General features: G+C 37.4%; 1 protein-coding gene across 2 annotated transcripts in view; it reads left to right on the top strand.

Annotated features, from left to right (window-relative positions):
- dnah5 (dynein, axonemal, heavy chain 5) overlaps positions 1-17,043 on the top strand; it is a 55,540-nt gene that overhangs the window by 22,182 nt on the left and 16,315 nt on the right. For both annotated transcript variants that reach the window (XM_024292554.2, XM_024292555.2), the window contains exons 38-65: positions 89-313; positions 1,722-1,894; positions 2,781-2,851; positions 3,107-3,214; positions 3,321-3,508; positions 3,934-4,128; positions 4,265-4,399; positions 4,602-4,709; positions 4,960-5,113; positions 6,407-6,553; positions 7,352-7,593; positions 7,794-7,970; positions 8,868-9,066; positions 9,269-9,411; positions 10,337-10,471; positions 10,635-10,757; positions 10,850-11,063; positions 11,261-11,484; positions 12,034-12,232; positions 12,305-12,477; positions 12,705-12,835; positions 13,186-13,339; positions 13,832-14,099; positions 14,930-15,053; positions 15,223-15,330; positions 15,758-15,872; positions 16,191-16,367; positions 16,714-16,917. In XM_024292554.2, coding sequence (XP_024148322.1) covers positions 89-313; positions 1,722-1,894; positions 2,781-2,851; positions 3,107-3,214; positions 3,321-3,508; positions 3,934-4,128; positions 4,265-4,399; positions 4,602-4,709; positions 4,960-5,113; positions 6,407-6,553; positions 7,352-7,593; positions 7,794-7,970; positions 8,868-9,066; positions 9,269-9,411; positions 10,337-10,471; positions 10,635-10,757; positions 10,850-11,063; positions 11,261-11,484; positions 12,034-12,232; positions 12,305-12,477; positions 12,705-12,835; positions 13,186-13,339; positions 13,832-14,099; positions 14,930-15,053; positions 15,223-15,330; positions 15,758-15,872; positions 16,191-16,367; positions 16,714-16,917 — 4,614 coding nt within the window. The remainder of the gene's footprint in view (positions 1-88; positions 314-1,721; positions 1,895-2,780; positions 2,852-3,106; positions 3,215-3,320; positions 3,509-3,933; positions 4,129-4,264; positions 4,400-4,601; positions 4,710-4,959; positions 5,114-6,406; positions 6,554-7,351; positions 7,594-7,793; positions 7,971-8,867; positions 9,067-9,268; positions 9,412-10,336; positions 10,472-10,634; positions 10,758-10,849; positions 11,064-11,260; positions 11,485-12,033; positions 12,233-12,304; positions 12,478-12,704; positions 12,836-13,185; positions 13,340-13,831; positions 14,100-14,929; positions 15,054-15,222; positions 15,331-15,757; positions 15,873-16,190; positions 16,368-16,713; positions 16,918-17,043) is intronic.

Here is a 17,043-nt window from a genome sequence, read left to right as displayed (position 1 = left end):
TAAATTAAGATTATGTTTGCATTATAAAAAGCTTCATAGAGTTTCAAATTTGTGACGAGAGTTTGAAATAACCTTGTTCTGAATCTAGGTCGGCTTGCTTGGAATCCAGATGATTTGGACAAGAGATTCTGAAGATGCTCTCACCAACGCTCACTACGACCGCAGCATTATGTCTAAAACCAATCAGTATTTCCTGAACTTGCTCAACACGCTGATCGATATGACCACAAGAGATCTGGGGGCTGTGGAGAGGACAAAGTACGAGACCCTCATCACCATTCACGTTCACCAACGGGACATATTCGATGACCTGGTCAGTACATCAACTAATAGACGTCACACCTTCTTTACATCCTAAAGACTCTTTCTAATCCTAATCCAAATAGAGATGATGTTCAAGGTTAACGACCCACTCTGATGAAAATCACGTTTTTGGTGTTTTTGACATGTCCTCTTCTCATGATGGAGGACACATAAAAAAAACTGAATTTCTTCATTGAAATCATTGTAAATTAGGAGCAGACGCAAAAATGTAGCGTAAACAGCTTGAAGCAGTGATGTAGGAGCTACGATCGGCAGGTCACAAGCTCCTTGCGCTGCTCCATCGTCGACAAATAGATCCATGTATGTCTTTGTTTTTGTCGTCCAACTGTACGGCTGGATAGATCCAATATTGCTCGCCATTTTGAAGCACCAGTAATGTTAGGTTGTGGTTGTGAAGGGCTGTAAGGTAGCAGGAAAGCACGAAAATATACGGATGATGGGAAGTGGGGGAAGGCTTACTCCGCCCACAACTCAGAGGAAAATTTCTATTGAACTACTACCGCTCTGCAGAAACTATGTCCTAGAAGCTATTTTTCAATTATCCTTTTTACCTCTCCAAAATGTTTGTACATTTATTTGTGCTCCATATTTTCAGTTTTTTTTAATCTGCTGCATTTGTTCTGTTTTGACATTTCTCTTTTTTGTTTAGTTTTGGTATTCCTCATATTCCCCATCCTGTCTCTAGTTTAATCCCTTTACTACTCTCTTCTTTTCACTTAATTTTCCTTTTCACTTTTTTTTTTACATCTCTTTAATTCATAACAACCCATGGTGACATCAGTGTCACAGAAAAAATATCAGAAACATTTTGTGTCGTAAACTTGTTGTATTTTCTACATGTTTTTTTATTTCAAGGGCGACTAAACCCTAAAATAACTTTTTTTGGCTGTTTATCTCTATAAATGGGGCTTTAAAAGTGCTGTCTGTTGCTCATAGCCAAAATTTTGAGAAATTTAAATAAAACTGTTTAATTCTTCAAAATCTAGTCAAAAACCAACCCCTACAGGTTGAAATGAAGTATTGCAGTTGAATTTTGTTATTGGTCAAATCATGTCAGTTTCAGAAGTTTGACATCATGATCTGCAGCTCCAGTTATGATAACAGTCCTGCCCCCAAGCCCCACCCCTCTGACTGGATTCTCAAATTTTGGCAGTGGGTGGAGTCAGCCTCCAACTTCCTGGTTTGGTTACCCTTTAAGGAAAAATGTGTCTGGGTCTTTCAATGCTTCTTCATATCAATACTTCTTCATATAACTTTTAACCTGTGCTCTTAACCTTCTCTGAAGGCTCTTTTTTCACTTACCATCACCTCTTTTCTTTGATTTCTCCTGTATATTTCCTCTCTATGTCTCAGTTGTCCTCCTCCTTCTCACCCGCTTCAACCTTTCGTCGTTTCAGTGCCGTTTGCATATTGAAAGCCCCAATGACTTTGAGTGGCTGAAGCAGTGCCGCTTCTACTTCAACGAGGACTTAGACAAGATGACCATCAACATCACAGACGTGACCTTCGACTACCAAAACGAGTTCCTGGGATGCACCGAAAGGCTCGTCATTACACCTTTGACCGACAGGTAAACGCCGCCTGTGAGGTCACAGACGTTGCACCAACTGTTATTTTGTAGCATTCAATGTTTCCCAGAAGGAATGTTCACAAATCAGGAAAGGAGTGTTTACTTCACCCTAGAACACTTTAGCTATAAAAAGTTACACCTTTCGCCGGGTAATTTTTACCTGATATAAAATGCCCAATAAAAAGTATTTCTCATAAAAAATAGATCAAGATATGACAAGACATGATAAATTAGAGTAGTTTTCTTTTATTACAAACTGCTTTATGCAACAAAGTGGGGAAAAAAAGCATAGGAAGATCCTAAGAACATGCTTGAAAATGACTGAAAAAGTAGGAATCTTTAAAAATGTCTAGTTTTCCTGTAATTCTGGTTTCTCCACATAGATGGTGCACTTTAGCTACTTTGATATTTTTTTCTTTTGTTTAGATGCAGAAAGCTACTCTGCGTTCATGTTCTGTTGGAAGATTTGTTGTTTTTCCGATGTTCATGTATGTTTTTTAGTTGGACAGTCAATTTTCCCATCATTCCAGAACCACATGAACGCATCATTTCCCTGAAGGACATCAATCAATCGGTGCAGTTAGCCCCAAAAAAGAAAACAAAAGTCTTAGTTTTGAAATAAAATTACAAAATGTTCTGTTTTTAAATATTTATATTAGTTTTTAGTCAGTATTAAAGCCTATTTTTGTCCAGATTCGATGTTATTTCTTTCTCTAATGAGGTGCATTACCGAAACACTCCACGCATCTGCTCCTGATCTGGCCCTTCTATCAAATTTTAGAGCCCTTTGTGACCCACGAGTCATAAAATTTGCCCACCCCTCACATAATCATGCATTTTTTTTCTTTAAATGTTACTTTCTACATGTGTGTGCTTTTTTGCACAGGTGCTACATCACTTTAGCTCAGGCTCTTGGCATGTGCATGGGTGGAGCTCCTGCAGGTCCTGCAGGAACAGGTGAGGATCAGAGCGATTTTTGCATCAGACAGACTAAGATCATTTTAAATACAAATTTACGTTTACTAATAGAAATGTAATATATGTAATGTAAATTAGGGAGATTAAGTTATTATCTACACAATGTAATACTAGAAATTAAATTATTTTAACATGAATGCAGGCTCAGAAAGAATGACCTTTATTCCACAGTGTGGAGATGTTTCTGCAAACATTAGATTATTTTGTCTAAATTGTTTTATTGTTGAAATGTAGGAAAAACTGAGACCATTAAAGACATGGGGCGATGTCTGGGAAAGTACGTGGTGGTGTTTAACTGTTCTGACCAGATGGACTTCAGAGGCTTAGGAAGAATATTTAAAGGTAATAGTAATGAAACACATTTAGAATTATCGCCATAACCTTTTAACAAAAAAAAAATAATAAGATCATAGTTAAAAGTTTAACCCTACCATTGTGTGATTTCCAGGTCTGGCTCAGTCCGGCTCGTGGGGCTGTTTTGATGAGTTCAACCGCATCGAGCTCCCAGTTTTGTCAGTGGCAGCCCAGCAGATTGCAATAGTTCTGACCTGCAAGAAGGATCGCCACAAAACGTTTGTCTTCACCGATGGAGACAGTGTGGACATGAATCCTGAGTTTGGCATTTTCCTTACCATGGTCAGTTTTTTATTTTACTTTCATAAAAAAAATAGAATTTAAAGCTAATATTAGCTCATGAGTTGAATATCTTTTTTTTAATATTTGCAGGATTCTCATTGCCTTTGTATCTATAATTAATACATGCCAATGTGCTAAATTTGTTATATAAAATCAGATTATTTAAAAAGAAAATGCAAAAAATGCATAGTGGTCAGAATGAGAATTGGCGGCCATGGTCCTCGACCAGAAAAAGATGGCTTGTCCTCTCTGCATCTGGAGACTTCCTGTCTCAAATGGAGGAGAGAAGGATGGGTTTACAGGTGGATGAGGGCAGTAGTTGGAGTAATGTAATCTATCTAGATATTATATGTTGGAGTTGAACTGAATTTAAAAAATGTTTCATTGAATTTCCATTTACTAACATCCCTTTCCGGTCTATCCAGAATCCAGGTTATGCAGGTCGCCAGGAGCTTCCTGAAAACCTGAAGATTAACTTCCGCTCCGTCTCCATGATGGTTCCTGACCGGCAGATCATCATTCGAGTGAAAATGGCCAGTTGTGGGTTTATAGACAATGTCAAGCTGGCTTGCAAATTTTTCACACTTTACAAGCTGTGTGAGGAGCAGCTCTCCAAACAGGTAAAGAACAAAGCCAGAGAGGACGTGTTCCAACCAACAGATGGGACACGTGTCGTTTTTTTCTCATTTGTGCTTTTTCCATTAATTATAAAGTCCTAAACTGAACCTAATGAGAGATGTTTTTGTGTTTATTGAGGTTCACTATGACTTTGGTTTGCGAAACATTCTATCAGTCCTGCGAACTCTTGGAGCGGCTAAGCGCTCCAACCCCAGCGACACGGAGTCCACCATCGTCAAGAGAGTTCTGAAGGACATGAACCTCTCCAAACTGGTCCGTCTTTCAGTTCTTAAGCAGTCTTTAGCAAAACAATCAGCTCAAAAAATCTTTTTGGGTTCATACCTTACACTTTTATAAATAAAGAGAAAGATAATTTCAAAAAGAGAATTTAAATAATATCAGTGAATTTATGTCATTTTGTCTTTTAAGTGTGTATTTTTTTTGACACTTTTTTTTCTTTACGTGGGTTTGTCAGATTGATGAAGATGAGGAGCTCTTCCTGAGCTTGATTGAGGACCTCTTCCCAGGCATTGAGCTCAATAAGGAGGGTTACCCTGAGCTGGAAGCTGCCATTGATAAAAAGGTAAGGAGGAGGGAGAGATGCATTGTTGACTCTTTTAAAATGTAAAAATCTAATAGAAAAAGAAGAAAGATAAAAGAAGTTTGTATGGGAAAAGTGGGAAAATACTTTTGGAGAGTTTGGTATTCCATCTGTGATATTTGCAATTTGATGGAATAAAAGATTTTTTTAATTCAAATGATTACAATCTATCATTGGTTTAGATACAACTCAAACACCTGAAGCCAAGCATGTTTGTTATTCTTTTCTTCAGATCCAAGAGGCAGGTTTGATCAATCACCCTCCCTGGAAGCTGAAGCTCATCCAGATGTATGAGACTCAGAGGGTTCGGCACGGGATGATGGCCCTGGGGCCCAGTGGGTCCGGGAAGACAACCTGTATCCAGATACTGATGAAAGCCATGACAGGTGGGATGTCACTCACACATCTGTAGTGACACAACTCCTTCTTCAACATTTTGAAACACAAAAATGTATCTTCTAAAATTCATACTGACAAAAGTTAGGTTTGTTAAGGCTGGGAAAAGGAAGATGAATTGTGTTGTAGAATAATAATAATAAGTAAAAACACAAAACACCAGAAATCAAGACTCTTATAAATATATGTACCCACAAACTCTTTAATGCATGTCTACACATAGCAGCAGAGAAAGACTTATGTTCATATACATTCATGGGAAAGGATGAGTTCAAATAGAATAAAAAAAATAAAATCCCTAGTTAATGTTTCTGGCGTTCGTCATTCGTCGATGTGTGTAGATGAGCGTAGAGGGTCTCGGCTGACATGATTTTGGTTTTGAGCTGTTCAAATATTTAGTCGGTTGAGAATTACGCAGTTTACATGTTCACATGCCATTATTACGTTAATCTTATGCAATTGTGGGTGATTTTTGCAAGATGCATATGCAAATTTGTGACTTTCAACAGCTATTCCACATCTGTCCACGTATGTCTAACAGACTTTACTGATGTATAACTTATATATCCCGTTTATGACGCACAAATCACATTAAAATGATGTAATTGTCGCACGAATCAGTAATGAATTGCATATAAACAGCGCTATAATTATTGCACATTTCAGGTATTGTGTGAGGCGTATATAAATTTGCTGATCTTTCACCCCCACAGCAGTTTATACCGAAGGGTGGGGTCTCTAAAGGGGCGATATCCTATGCCTCACGGAAGCAGGGTCATGGAGGGGGCCTTCTCAAGGATCTCTATAGTGACAAAAATGAAATGAAGTGCAGATTTATGGGTTCTTTTGGTGGTTTATTCATACTTCTTTTGTGGTTTTAACTTGGTTAATTTGTGATACATCTGTGAAAATCACAACTTTTTTCACTTTTTCTACGTATAATCACTTATGAACAATTTTCATCCACGAAATTTACGCAAAAATGTACATTCGGCCTTTAGAGAACTATAATTCTAACATTCAAAATCTAGCTGACAGAACTCAAGCATATATGCAGCAGTACACTAGGATACAAGGATTAGACATTTTGACTTTTTAATGTCTTCCAGGTTTTAACATTGGTTTATTTATAGCAAAAAAAGTATTGATTAATTTGATAATTAATAATTGATTTTGCTGTGGTTTGTTTCCAAAATTGCAAGTAAATCATTGTGCCTTTGGTGTTTACATACTACATTTGGGATGTTTCATGCCTAACAAATGTTCGCTGCCGTCTCTCCCAGAGTGTGGGCAGCCCCACAGAGAGATGCGCATGAACCCCAAAGCAATCACTGCCCCCCAGATGTTTGGACGACTGGATGTGGCCACAAATGACTGGACTGACGGCATCTTCTCCACACTGTGGAGGAAAACTCTCAAAGCAAAGAAGGGTGAGGACACATCTCAATTAATACTTCCTAATATGACTTAATGATTGAGTGAAACGAGGGTCTCCTTGGAGTAGCATCTGACATGTGTTTGTCTTTTTTTACTTCAGCAGTAACATGTAGGAGGCTAAACTGTGATTCATTTTATTTTAATCATTTGAATTTGAAATAGATTTGTTTCGGAAACCTTTCAGCAAGATTGTTGTCAGCTAAAACAACTTTTTTGCGATCTAGTTTGTGCATGCATTTTGTCATCTGCTCCTGATTCACAACAATTTGAAAAAGTATTTAAAAACGTAAGAGATATCCTCCATAATGACAAAAATGCCACAAAAACATGTTAAAAACACACGTTTTATTTGAGTGTTTATTTAAACTTAAACAGATTTTCCTGAATTTTTGAGGTTTGTTTTACTCAGTCCTATCAACTAGCAACATAAATATATATACTCATTTATAGGATGTTTTCAGCAAATTTTTCACCCATAACCCGTAAGAACGCAACCCCATTCTTCTGTAAAATGAAAGTTATGTGGATTATAGTGGACATTCTGTCACACTGTCACCATGGGTTCTCATGGATTAAAAATGATGCATTGCATATGAGTGTAAATCACGTATGTCCAATTACAGGAAAAGTGCTGAGGTGTTTTTGGAAAGGACATTCTATTTAAAAAGTTTTCTGAATGTTGCGATGAGTAATTTGAATATACTTAAATGTCCTATAAAGTTCTTGGTGTAATGTAAATCCATGTAAATATTTATGTCAGATGTTCAGGTGACATGTTTGTCTGAACGTAGGAGAGCACATCTGGATAGTCCTGGATGGACCAGTAGATGCCATCTGGATTGAAAACTTGAACTCAGTTCTGGATGACAACAGAACTCTCACACTGGCCAACGGAGACCGTATTCCAATGGCTCCCAACTGTAAAGTGGTTTTTGAGCCACACAACATTGACAACGCCTCCCCAGCCACAGTTTCTCGAAACGGAATGGTTTTCATGAGCTCCTCTGTGCTCGGTTGGAGCCCTATTCTTGAGGTGAGAGGATTATGTTAAAAATATTGAATTCTTTCTTTTTCTTTAAATAATCCTGACATTAATAATTAGATTAAAAATGCATTTACAGCTTTCTGAAGCGCATTCCTCGCCCATTTCATTTTATCCACTTTACTTTACTACATTAATGAAGAGAATGTCGTTCAAAATGTCAATGTCAGTGGTTTTCTTTTTCTTTTTAGGGTTGGCTAAAGCAGCGCTCCCCCAACGAGGCCGAGGTCCTGAGGCAGCTCTTCTCTTCCTCCTTCTCTGAACTGTATCGCTTTAGTGTGCAGTCGCTAGAGTTCAAGATGGACATGCTGGAGGCCTTTGTCATCACGCAATGCATCAACATGCTGCAAGGACTCATTCCACCAAAAGTAAGATTTCAGATTTTAGTACCGCTGCTCAAAAAGGCAGAAAACCCATTGAAATGTATTTATTTTTTATAGCATTTTTATTTCACACAAGCAAATAAAATACTCATGAAAATAAAATAAAAAAATGTTTAAAAAAACATAAAACACTGGACAATCACACAAAATTAGCACCCCTACCTCTCCAAATTCCTAACTTCACCCACCCAAATCCCCCAATATAACCCTTATGTCAAAAATGTACAAAAACTTAAGAACTGCCACCCTAAAGAAACAGTCTGGCTTGGTACTGCTATATTTAAAATGTGAGTTTAACGTGTTTCAATAATGTATTTTTGGGATGGCATAAAATGGCTTTGATGATTTTTTTATTTTTATGAATTTTGTTGTTCGATGTGTTTCCCATGAAGGATCCCAGGATGCACAGCTAATGGGATCCTAAACAATAAACAGCTCCCCCTACAGGCAGAGCCGATAGTGCCCCAGAACAATGGATCCCCAAGAGGAAGCACTAGTTAGAAAAAACAATAAAACATTAGAAAAGATTACCTTAAATATAGTGAATATCATAATAGTAATAATATGATCATATTTTAAAAGTATATCAGTTAATAAGAAGGCGCAAGACCATAAATACATTTATAAACCATGAAGAACTTTAAAATGAATTAAGTATTATAGAGTTTGTGTCAAATCCTCTCTTTCTTGTTTTGGTTGAGCTGTATGAATGTTTCTGCCATCCCTTATTTTAATGTCTAAGATACAATTTTGAAGTGTTTAAAGGTTAGAGTTCATCAGGAGACGCTGTGATGTAAAGATTTGTTGACGTGAATATGGCACAAAATATAAAAAAAATTCTCAAAGCTTTTCATGTATCGTGTGTTTGTTGTTGGGGAACAGTGTGGCGACTTACCCAGAGAGCACCTGGAGCGGCTCTACATCTTTGCCCTCATGTGGAGCGCTGGTGCCTTGTTGGAGCTGGAGGACAGGAAGAAGATGGAGCTCTGGTTCAGGGGGAACGATGCCATCTGTCCAAGACTGCCAGACATCCCTGCTGGCAGGGAAGAGACTATGTTTGACTACTACGTCACAGCCGACGGTAACCGAGCAGTAGAGAAATACCCACACTTTGATACATTAACACAGCTGGTTATTTCAACAAGTTATATTCATTAATAAAATCTTTCATTCCTCAGTGGATTTTTCTTTTGTATTTCCAAGATAATGAGAAAGCCTTAAGTTTATGGTCTGTCCTTGCACCTTGCTTTACTCTTTGAATGTATGAAAATGTCTATTTGCAGGTCATTGGGTCCACTGGAGCACCAGAGTAGAAGAATACATATACCCACCAGATGTCACCCCTAAATACAGCTCCATTCTGGTCCCCAATGTGGACAACGTTAGAACAGACTTCCTCATTGACACCATATCAAAGCAGGGAAAGGTAAAACAGCCCTTTTGATCATAGAAATGTGTGACAATGATTTGAATGATCATATTCACCAAAAAACATCTTTGTTTTTTACCTAATATAGGTGGACATTTCCAACTCAAGGATTTTTAGTATTAGTTTGCATTAGTATGCAAAGTCACTCATTTCTGCAGTTATTCTGCACAGTTGTTGGATAAGTTTACAAAAAAGTATGTTTGGGTGTGCTTAATACAAACACTTGTATGCTCTCTTATAACAACACAGAAACATGAGAAGTTCACAGTTATTTTAAAATCAGGACAACTTGCAATTAATAGGTTAACATTTTTTTGTAAGATTACTTAGTGAAGGCATGTCCAAAGTCTGGCCTGTGGACCAAATACAACCTGCAGCTCGCAGGCTCTTTTCATAAAATTGATAACTTGCTGCCCCCTGCATTTTCTAAAAACTGAGTTGATTTTCTTGATTGTGTGTTGGCTCAGTTACATGTTACGCCGTTGTAAACCTGTGGCGACACTGTCCTGCAATCTCGGACACCTTCTGGCTCATTTTTAAAATGTCAACAGTAAATAAAGAAGAAAGGTGGACAGGGAGGCCCACTGCCTCCAGGACAAATACAAAATTGACAAATTGATAGTAATATTGGTAAAAACGTGTTGAGATGCATCTGCTTTGCACATGGAAACAATCTAAAATATGCCACTGCAAGAAAATATTAATTTACATTTAATAGTATTGAAACAGTTGTCTGATCGAACAGTTGTCCTTCAGACATTTTCAGTTCACCAAATCTGGCCGTCTTTGCTGAAAAATTTAACCCCCCCCCTAATTTAGTTCCTTAAAGTTTTGCTATATGATTGTATGATCAATATTTCCTGCTTAAGCATGCTTAAAACTTGTGTGCATAAAGAAGTGATGTTTCTTTTTCTTTCTAAAGGCTGTTTTACTGATTGGAGAACAAGGGACAGCCAAGACTGTAATCATGAAAAGCTTCATGTCTAAATACGACCCTGAGATTCAACTGGGCAAATGTTTGAACTTCTCGTCTGCAACCACGCCACTCATGTTCCAGGTAGAGCCATCTGCAAACTCATCACTGTCTCTCTGATTAATGTTGGTGTAACAACGTTTCAGGTTTGAAAAGACGGTTATTGACTCCAGACTTTCATCTGTCTGTCATTTTCTTGTTTTGGATCTGACATGTCTGTTTTTTCTCTGCAAACATTTGCCTTTAGAGGACAGTAGAAAGCTATGTGGACAAAAGGATGGGAACTATTTATGGTCCCCCTGCTGGGAAGAAAATGTCTATTTTAATAGATGATATCAACATGCCTGTGGTCAATGAGTGGGGAGACCAGGTTAGTGGTGGATCTAACATTTACAGTCGAGACTTTTAATCTAAAATCAGCCTTTCACTGGAGCAGCAAGCTTACTGATTTCCTTTTATTAGGTGACGAACGAGATTGTCCGACAGCTGATGGAGCAGAAAGGCTTCTACAATCTGGAGAAGCCAGGAGAGTTCACCAATATAGTGGATGTTCAGTTCCTGGCAGCCATGATTCATCCGGGGGGAGGCCGCAACGACATTCCACAAAGGCTGAAAAGGCAGTTCTCCATCTTTAACTGCACACTGCCCTCCAACGCTTCCATAGATAAAATATTTGGTGGGTAAACAAACATAAATAATTTATTTACTCATGACTTAAATGCATCAATAATTACAGAGAGAAAAATGTTTTTTATGAACAAATAAATCATAGAATTAAATATTATTTATTGGATTTACACATATTGATCTAGCTAGGGTTGTTTCATACGATCTCTGTGCTTCAGTGAAATAATAAGAGACATTATTTGTTAGGTGTGATCGGTGAGGGCCACTTCTGCGCACAGCGTGGTTTCACCGAGGAGGTTCGGGGAACCATTCCACAGCTGGTCTCACTGACCCGACGTCTCTGGCAGCAGACCAAGATCAAAATGCTTCCTACTCCTGCAAAGTTCCATTACATCTTCAACCTGAGGGATCTGTCCAGGATCTGGCAAGGGATGCTCTGCACGTCTGCAGAAGTCATTAACTCTGTCCAGGTGAGAAGTTTAGCATCGTACTTTCATGGGATTTTAAACAGTTGTGGTTTTTATTTATGTTATAACTTGAATCATTTAGGCAAGAATTTAGATAAAGGGAAGTAAAATGACTCAAACAGGTGTTTCTTTAATGTTTTAAGGTAGAAATGCCGTCCTACAAAACGGAATAAATTTGTCATTTAAAACCAGACCAAATACTTTCTCCGTTTTAGTGCAAAAAAAGTCTTGTTAAGTATTCAGACAAAATTGATTATACCTTTGCTTAAATTTGATAAAGATGAATAAAATAATGAAAAGTATTTAAGTATAATCAATGAACAACAAAGAAAATCTCTCCACTCATTTTATAAATTCTCTTTTAATCTCCTTTGACGTCAGTAAAAGACAGAGTTCACCTTGTACATTGTAGGGCTAACCATAAAGAGACACAACAAAATCAATGAATAAAAAAAAAAATCACAAAAGTTGGCCCGGAAGCAATAAACACGCACTTTAAGTTCTTATAGTTGGAAAATAAAAAATAATTTATACAGAAGCATCATTTTCCAGGTTCTGCTGGCGCTATGGAAGCACGAGTGCAAGCGAGTGATAGCTGACAGATTCACCATGCCGGAGGATGTGGAGTGGTTCGACCAAACTCTTGCAAAGCTTGTGGAACAGCAGCTGGGGGAGGAACATAAGAAAGTGGTGGACTGTGGTGTAGAAAGATACTTTGTTGACTTCCTACGAGATCCACCTGAAGCTACAGGTATGAGTGAGTGCATTCTTCATTTTCATTCTTTATCGTCCTGGCCTCTTAAAATGTCTTTTTTTTCTACAGGGGAGGAGCCAGAAGACTCCGATTTTGATACGCCCAAAGTTTATGAGCCGATTGAATCCTTTGAGAGTTTAAAAGAGCGTCTAAACATGTTCTTGTTTCAATACAATGAGATCATTAGAGGCAATGGCATGGACATGGTCTTCTTTCAAGATGCAATGATCCATCTAATCAAGGTATTCTGCTGAGGTTTTGTGTTTTGGAATGTAGTAATGCTAGTTTAGTGCATCAATGTTAGTCAAATTAAAATGTACGGTTACAGTTTGTTGTTATTGAGGAAGATTAACAATTGATTAACAGATGGTTCTGAAGTTAATCAAGTCTTCATTTATCTTTCAGTCCAACTTGCACTCCCAGTGATTTTTCTGCAGTTGCATTTTTGCTTTTGGTTTTACGTTTTCAGGTGTCAAGAATCATCCGGACTCCTGGAGGTAATGCCTTACTGGTGGGTGTTGGAGGTTCTGGGAAGCAAAGCCTGACCAGACTTGCCTCTTTCATTGCGGGCTACAAGATCTTCCAGATCACTCTCACACGGTAAAGCTGTCATACAGTGTAGGAATGAACACTGTCATGTCATAGATCATAGATCAGCCCATTAGGAATGAATCACTGTCTGTCACAGAGAACTCTGCAAACTGCAGGTGCTGAACTGGAACCAGTTATGTGCTTAGAGGGTTTTTTGTTTTAATGCCAGAAACTAATGAAGGACAGAGGCTGCACGATTCATTCAAAGTTTAATAAACTATCGTCTTGTCTTTATTTTTATTTAGTTTAAAGCTAATGACGACTGATTGGAGAAAATAGTTGGTGATTAGTCGACTATTAAAAAATGTGTTTGTGGCATTTTCATAATTTAAATGTTTACTTTTACTTTTCTTTTCCAGCTTGTATAATACGAACAACCTCATGGAAGACTTGAAGAGTCTGTACAGAATAGCTGGTCATCAAGGAAAAGGAATCAGCTTCATTTACACCGACAACGAGATCAAGGAGGAGTCTTTCCTGGAGTATATGAACAACGTTCTGTCATCTGGAGAGGTAAAAAATATATATTTAATTCTTAAATACTTTTTAATAAGTGTATTTTCTTCTGTCTGTATTTTGTCTACTTCTTGATCTTACTAAACTGAGATCCTTAGCTCCATCTTGGTGTTTTATGTTGTTTTTTTCTTACTGCATTTTTAAATTTCCCTTTACCTAAAACAGCTGTTACTAGTGTTCTGCTGTGATGTTATTGGTTGTGTTTGGGGGTTCCAAATAGAGTGTTTGGAGTTGTCTAAAATCATTCATTTATTCATTCAGATGAATGAATGAGTTAATGTCTAGAATCACTGTGAGAAAAATAAATTACAAGAGGATAAGAGACAAAATTTGAGTTTTTTTTCCTTTGGATTAACAAAGAAAGTGGTTATACAAATGCAAACTTTTTCTTAGTACACAGTGATAAAACTGGAACAGACATTTTGAGAAAGTATTTTACATGTAAAGTGCTAAAAGGTTGCCTCCGTTAACAAATCATTTGTGTCTCAGGTGTCCAACCTGTTTCCTCGGAATGAGATGGACGAGATTCTCAGTGATCTTGTTCCCGTCATGAAACGAGAGTTTCCCAGGCGTCCACCAACCAACGAGAACCTGTACGAGTACTTCATGTCTCGAGTCAGACACAATCTCCACGTCGTCCTGTGCTTCTCCCCTGTGGGGGAAAAGTTCCGCAACCGGGCCTTGAAGTTTCCCGCTCTGATATCTGGCTGCACCATGGACTGGTTCAGTCGCTGGCCAAAGGACGCGCTCGTTGAAGGTGCTGTTTCTTGAACGCTGTTGGTTTTGTTACTGGATTTCTATTTTCAATACTTTAGCAGCAGCTAAAAGAATAGATTTTATGCTATATTAATTTTTTTGATATTTCCTTAAAAGTTTATTTTAATGTATTTTGGAAGAAATCCAATGCAGGAGACAAATTGGAGACAAATTAAGACAAGTTAGGCTAAAAGAAAAAATAAAGTTTCTCCAAATATGACATAAATTGAATTATTTTCAGCTTAAATTTTCTGTTTTTTTAAGTTTCAAAACTCAAAATTTCAGTTTCAAATCTTTTTTTCCACTTTCAAATCTTCTTTTTTTCAGTTTCGAACCTGAAAATTTCAGGTTTTAAACTTTTGGCCCCATTTTGCCATGTGGGGGCGGGGCTAACACGAAGGACCAATCATAATCAATGAGGGTAGTAACCTCAGTCCTGTTTCATTCACTAACTCTATAGGAACTTGGATAATTACATTCAGAAAATGTTTGCACCATGGCGGCAAGCAAAAGAGGTCATCAATATTTCAGCTTGAATTTTTCAAGTTGTTGTTTTTTTGGGTTTCAAATCTTTATGACTCCAATTCGGCTCCATAGACGAACCCTCTGAAAATGCAAACATGGTGAAAACTAATAATGAAAGTAAAACAAATCACAGTCTGTACATTGTTTTATGTGTTTCATTCATTAAGTTAATAAGGTGTGCACATCTTGTTGCTTAATAAATCCTTTTAATCTGTGAGATTGTTAATAAATTCTGAAATTGAATCTGTATTCTCTTTTCCAATCCTATTGATTTATGCGTTTCTCTCTTTTTTTTTCTCTCTTCAGTGTCGCAGCACTTCCTCTCTGCCTTTGACATAGACTGCTCTCCTCAGGTCAAGAGTGAGGTGGTTCAGTGCATGGGCTCATTCCAGGATTGTGTTGCTGAAAAGTGTGTTGATTATTTTCTGAGGTAAACACTTTTGAACACAACTCTTTGGTTTGAGGTTTTTTTATGACTTTGCAGCAATTTCTTTGTAACTAAATGAAAGGTTTCTTTGCAACACTTTGTTTTCATCAATTTTCTAACTCTCTAATGTCATAAAAATGATTTTTTTTATTTTGCTCTTTGTGGAATTTAGGTACCGGCGCTCCACACACGTAACGCCCAAGTCCTACCTGTCCTTCATACAGAGCTACAAGACCATTTATGTGGAAAAGAGAGCAGAAGTGCAAACACTGGCTAACAGGTGAACTAATTAAAACATTTCCTCTATTTTATGGGCACATTGCACTCTTCTATTTAGTTTGGCCCTATTTGTTTTGTCTTTTGGGTTTTACTTGTTATCATTACTGTTAATCTAGCTGGTATATTTCAGTCATTCTTATAAAACAAGCTTTGATCAAAAGTGGTTTTGACATTTAGAAAGTTCAAAATTAAATATAGAAATATTTTCCATGAAAAATCATGAGGGAAACAAAAAGATAGCCATAAAAATCCCATGTAATAATGTGAAAAAAGATTTATTTGCTTTTCTTGAAGAGACCAAACGCTTCAGCCGAAACTTTTGTTCTCTGTTTTGAAATTTGTATGTAAACATTTAAACTAACTATTGAGTAAATACATGCAGCATAATGTATGTTGTTTCACTGACTGTAAGATGTTCATCTTTTCAGGATGAACACTGGACTGCAAAAGCTAAAAGAGGCGTCTGAGTCTGTGGCAGCTCTCAGCAAAGAGCTGGAGGTGAAAGAAAAAGAGCTACAAGTCGCCACCGAGAAAGCAGATATGGTAAGTCATTTTTCTCAATAGTTAATAAAATCATTAGTTACTTCAAAGCTTGGGCGTGTTTGCATTTCCTAGATTTTAATATATGTATTTCATTTAAAATATTCCACAATGAAAATGGGAATGTTTAGGGAATATGTGAGATGATTGGAAAAAAGAGGCTGATACGATTTTTTTTTTTTAAAGAAATGACTTTATATGTATATTATACAACTATGCAAGATGACAATGTTCTACCGCTGTATTGAATAATGTAGGTGATGTGAATTTATCATCTTTGCGCTCTAACAAATGAAACGAATTTTCCTTTTTTTTTTCCAGGTGCTCAAAGAAGTGACGGTAAAGGCCCAAGCAGCAGAGTTGGTGAAGGTAGAGGTGCAGAAAGTGAAGGACAAAGCCCAGCTGATAGTTGACAGTATTACAGCTGACAAAGCCATCGCAGAGGAGAAACTTGAAGCGGCACGGCCGGCTCTGGAAGAAGCAGTGGCTGCTCTGCAAGTACGGTGCTTCAAAATCAAAGTGTCATCCTCTGGTTTATGTGTTGCTGTTTCCTTCTTGGAGCAAACTGCTGCATTAAAAATATTTTATTTTGTTCTAAAATAAGTTTATATTTTTGTCATTTAATTGTGTAATTTGACATTTTTTTTTATTACTGTAGAATATAATAAGGACTATTTTGTTACATCTGTGTAATACAGTCTGCCATATTTTTCAATTATGCACAGAACTACCTTTAAACACAAATAAAACACAAAACAATGTTGTTCATGCTGACTACAGTTCAACATTTTTTCCATTTTTTTTCAATGTTTGCATTTCTGCGTTTTGCTGTTTTTGTCGACAGACAATCAAGCCATCAGACATCGCCACAGTGCGAACACTCGGCCGCCCCCCACAACTCATCATGCAGACCATGGACTGTGTGCTGCTGCTGCTGCGGAGGCGGGTCAATCCTGTGGAGATCAACGCAGAGACGAACTTAATCATGCCTTCCTGGCAGGAGTCCCTCAATCTCATGACAAGTGGAAGCTTTCTGAGTGAATTGGAGGTGCACTTTGTAATCTTTAAGTTATTTAGAGGATTCTTTATGCCAATCAAACATTATTTAGACTTGTATTAGTATTAACATTAGAACTAAACCTACCTCATGTAATTCTTATCTGGAGCCATCTTT

The sequence above is a fragment of the Oryzias melastigma genome, linkage group LG7 (assembly GCF_002922805.2).
Source record: "Oryzias melastigma strain HK-1 linkage group LG7, ASM292280v2, whole genome shotgun sequence".
Classification (NCBI taxonomy): domain Eukaryota; kingdom Metazoa; phylum Chordata; class Actinopteri; order Beloniformes; family Adrianichthyidae; genus Oryzias; species Oryzias melastigma.
The sequence above is the reverse complement of the archived record's forward strand: the minus strand, read 5'-3'. Positions and strand labels throughout refer to the sequence as shown.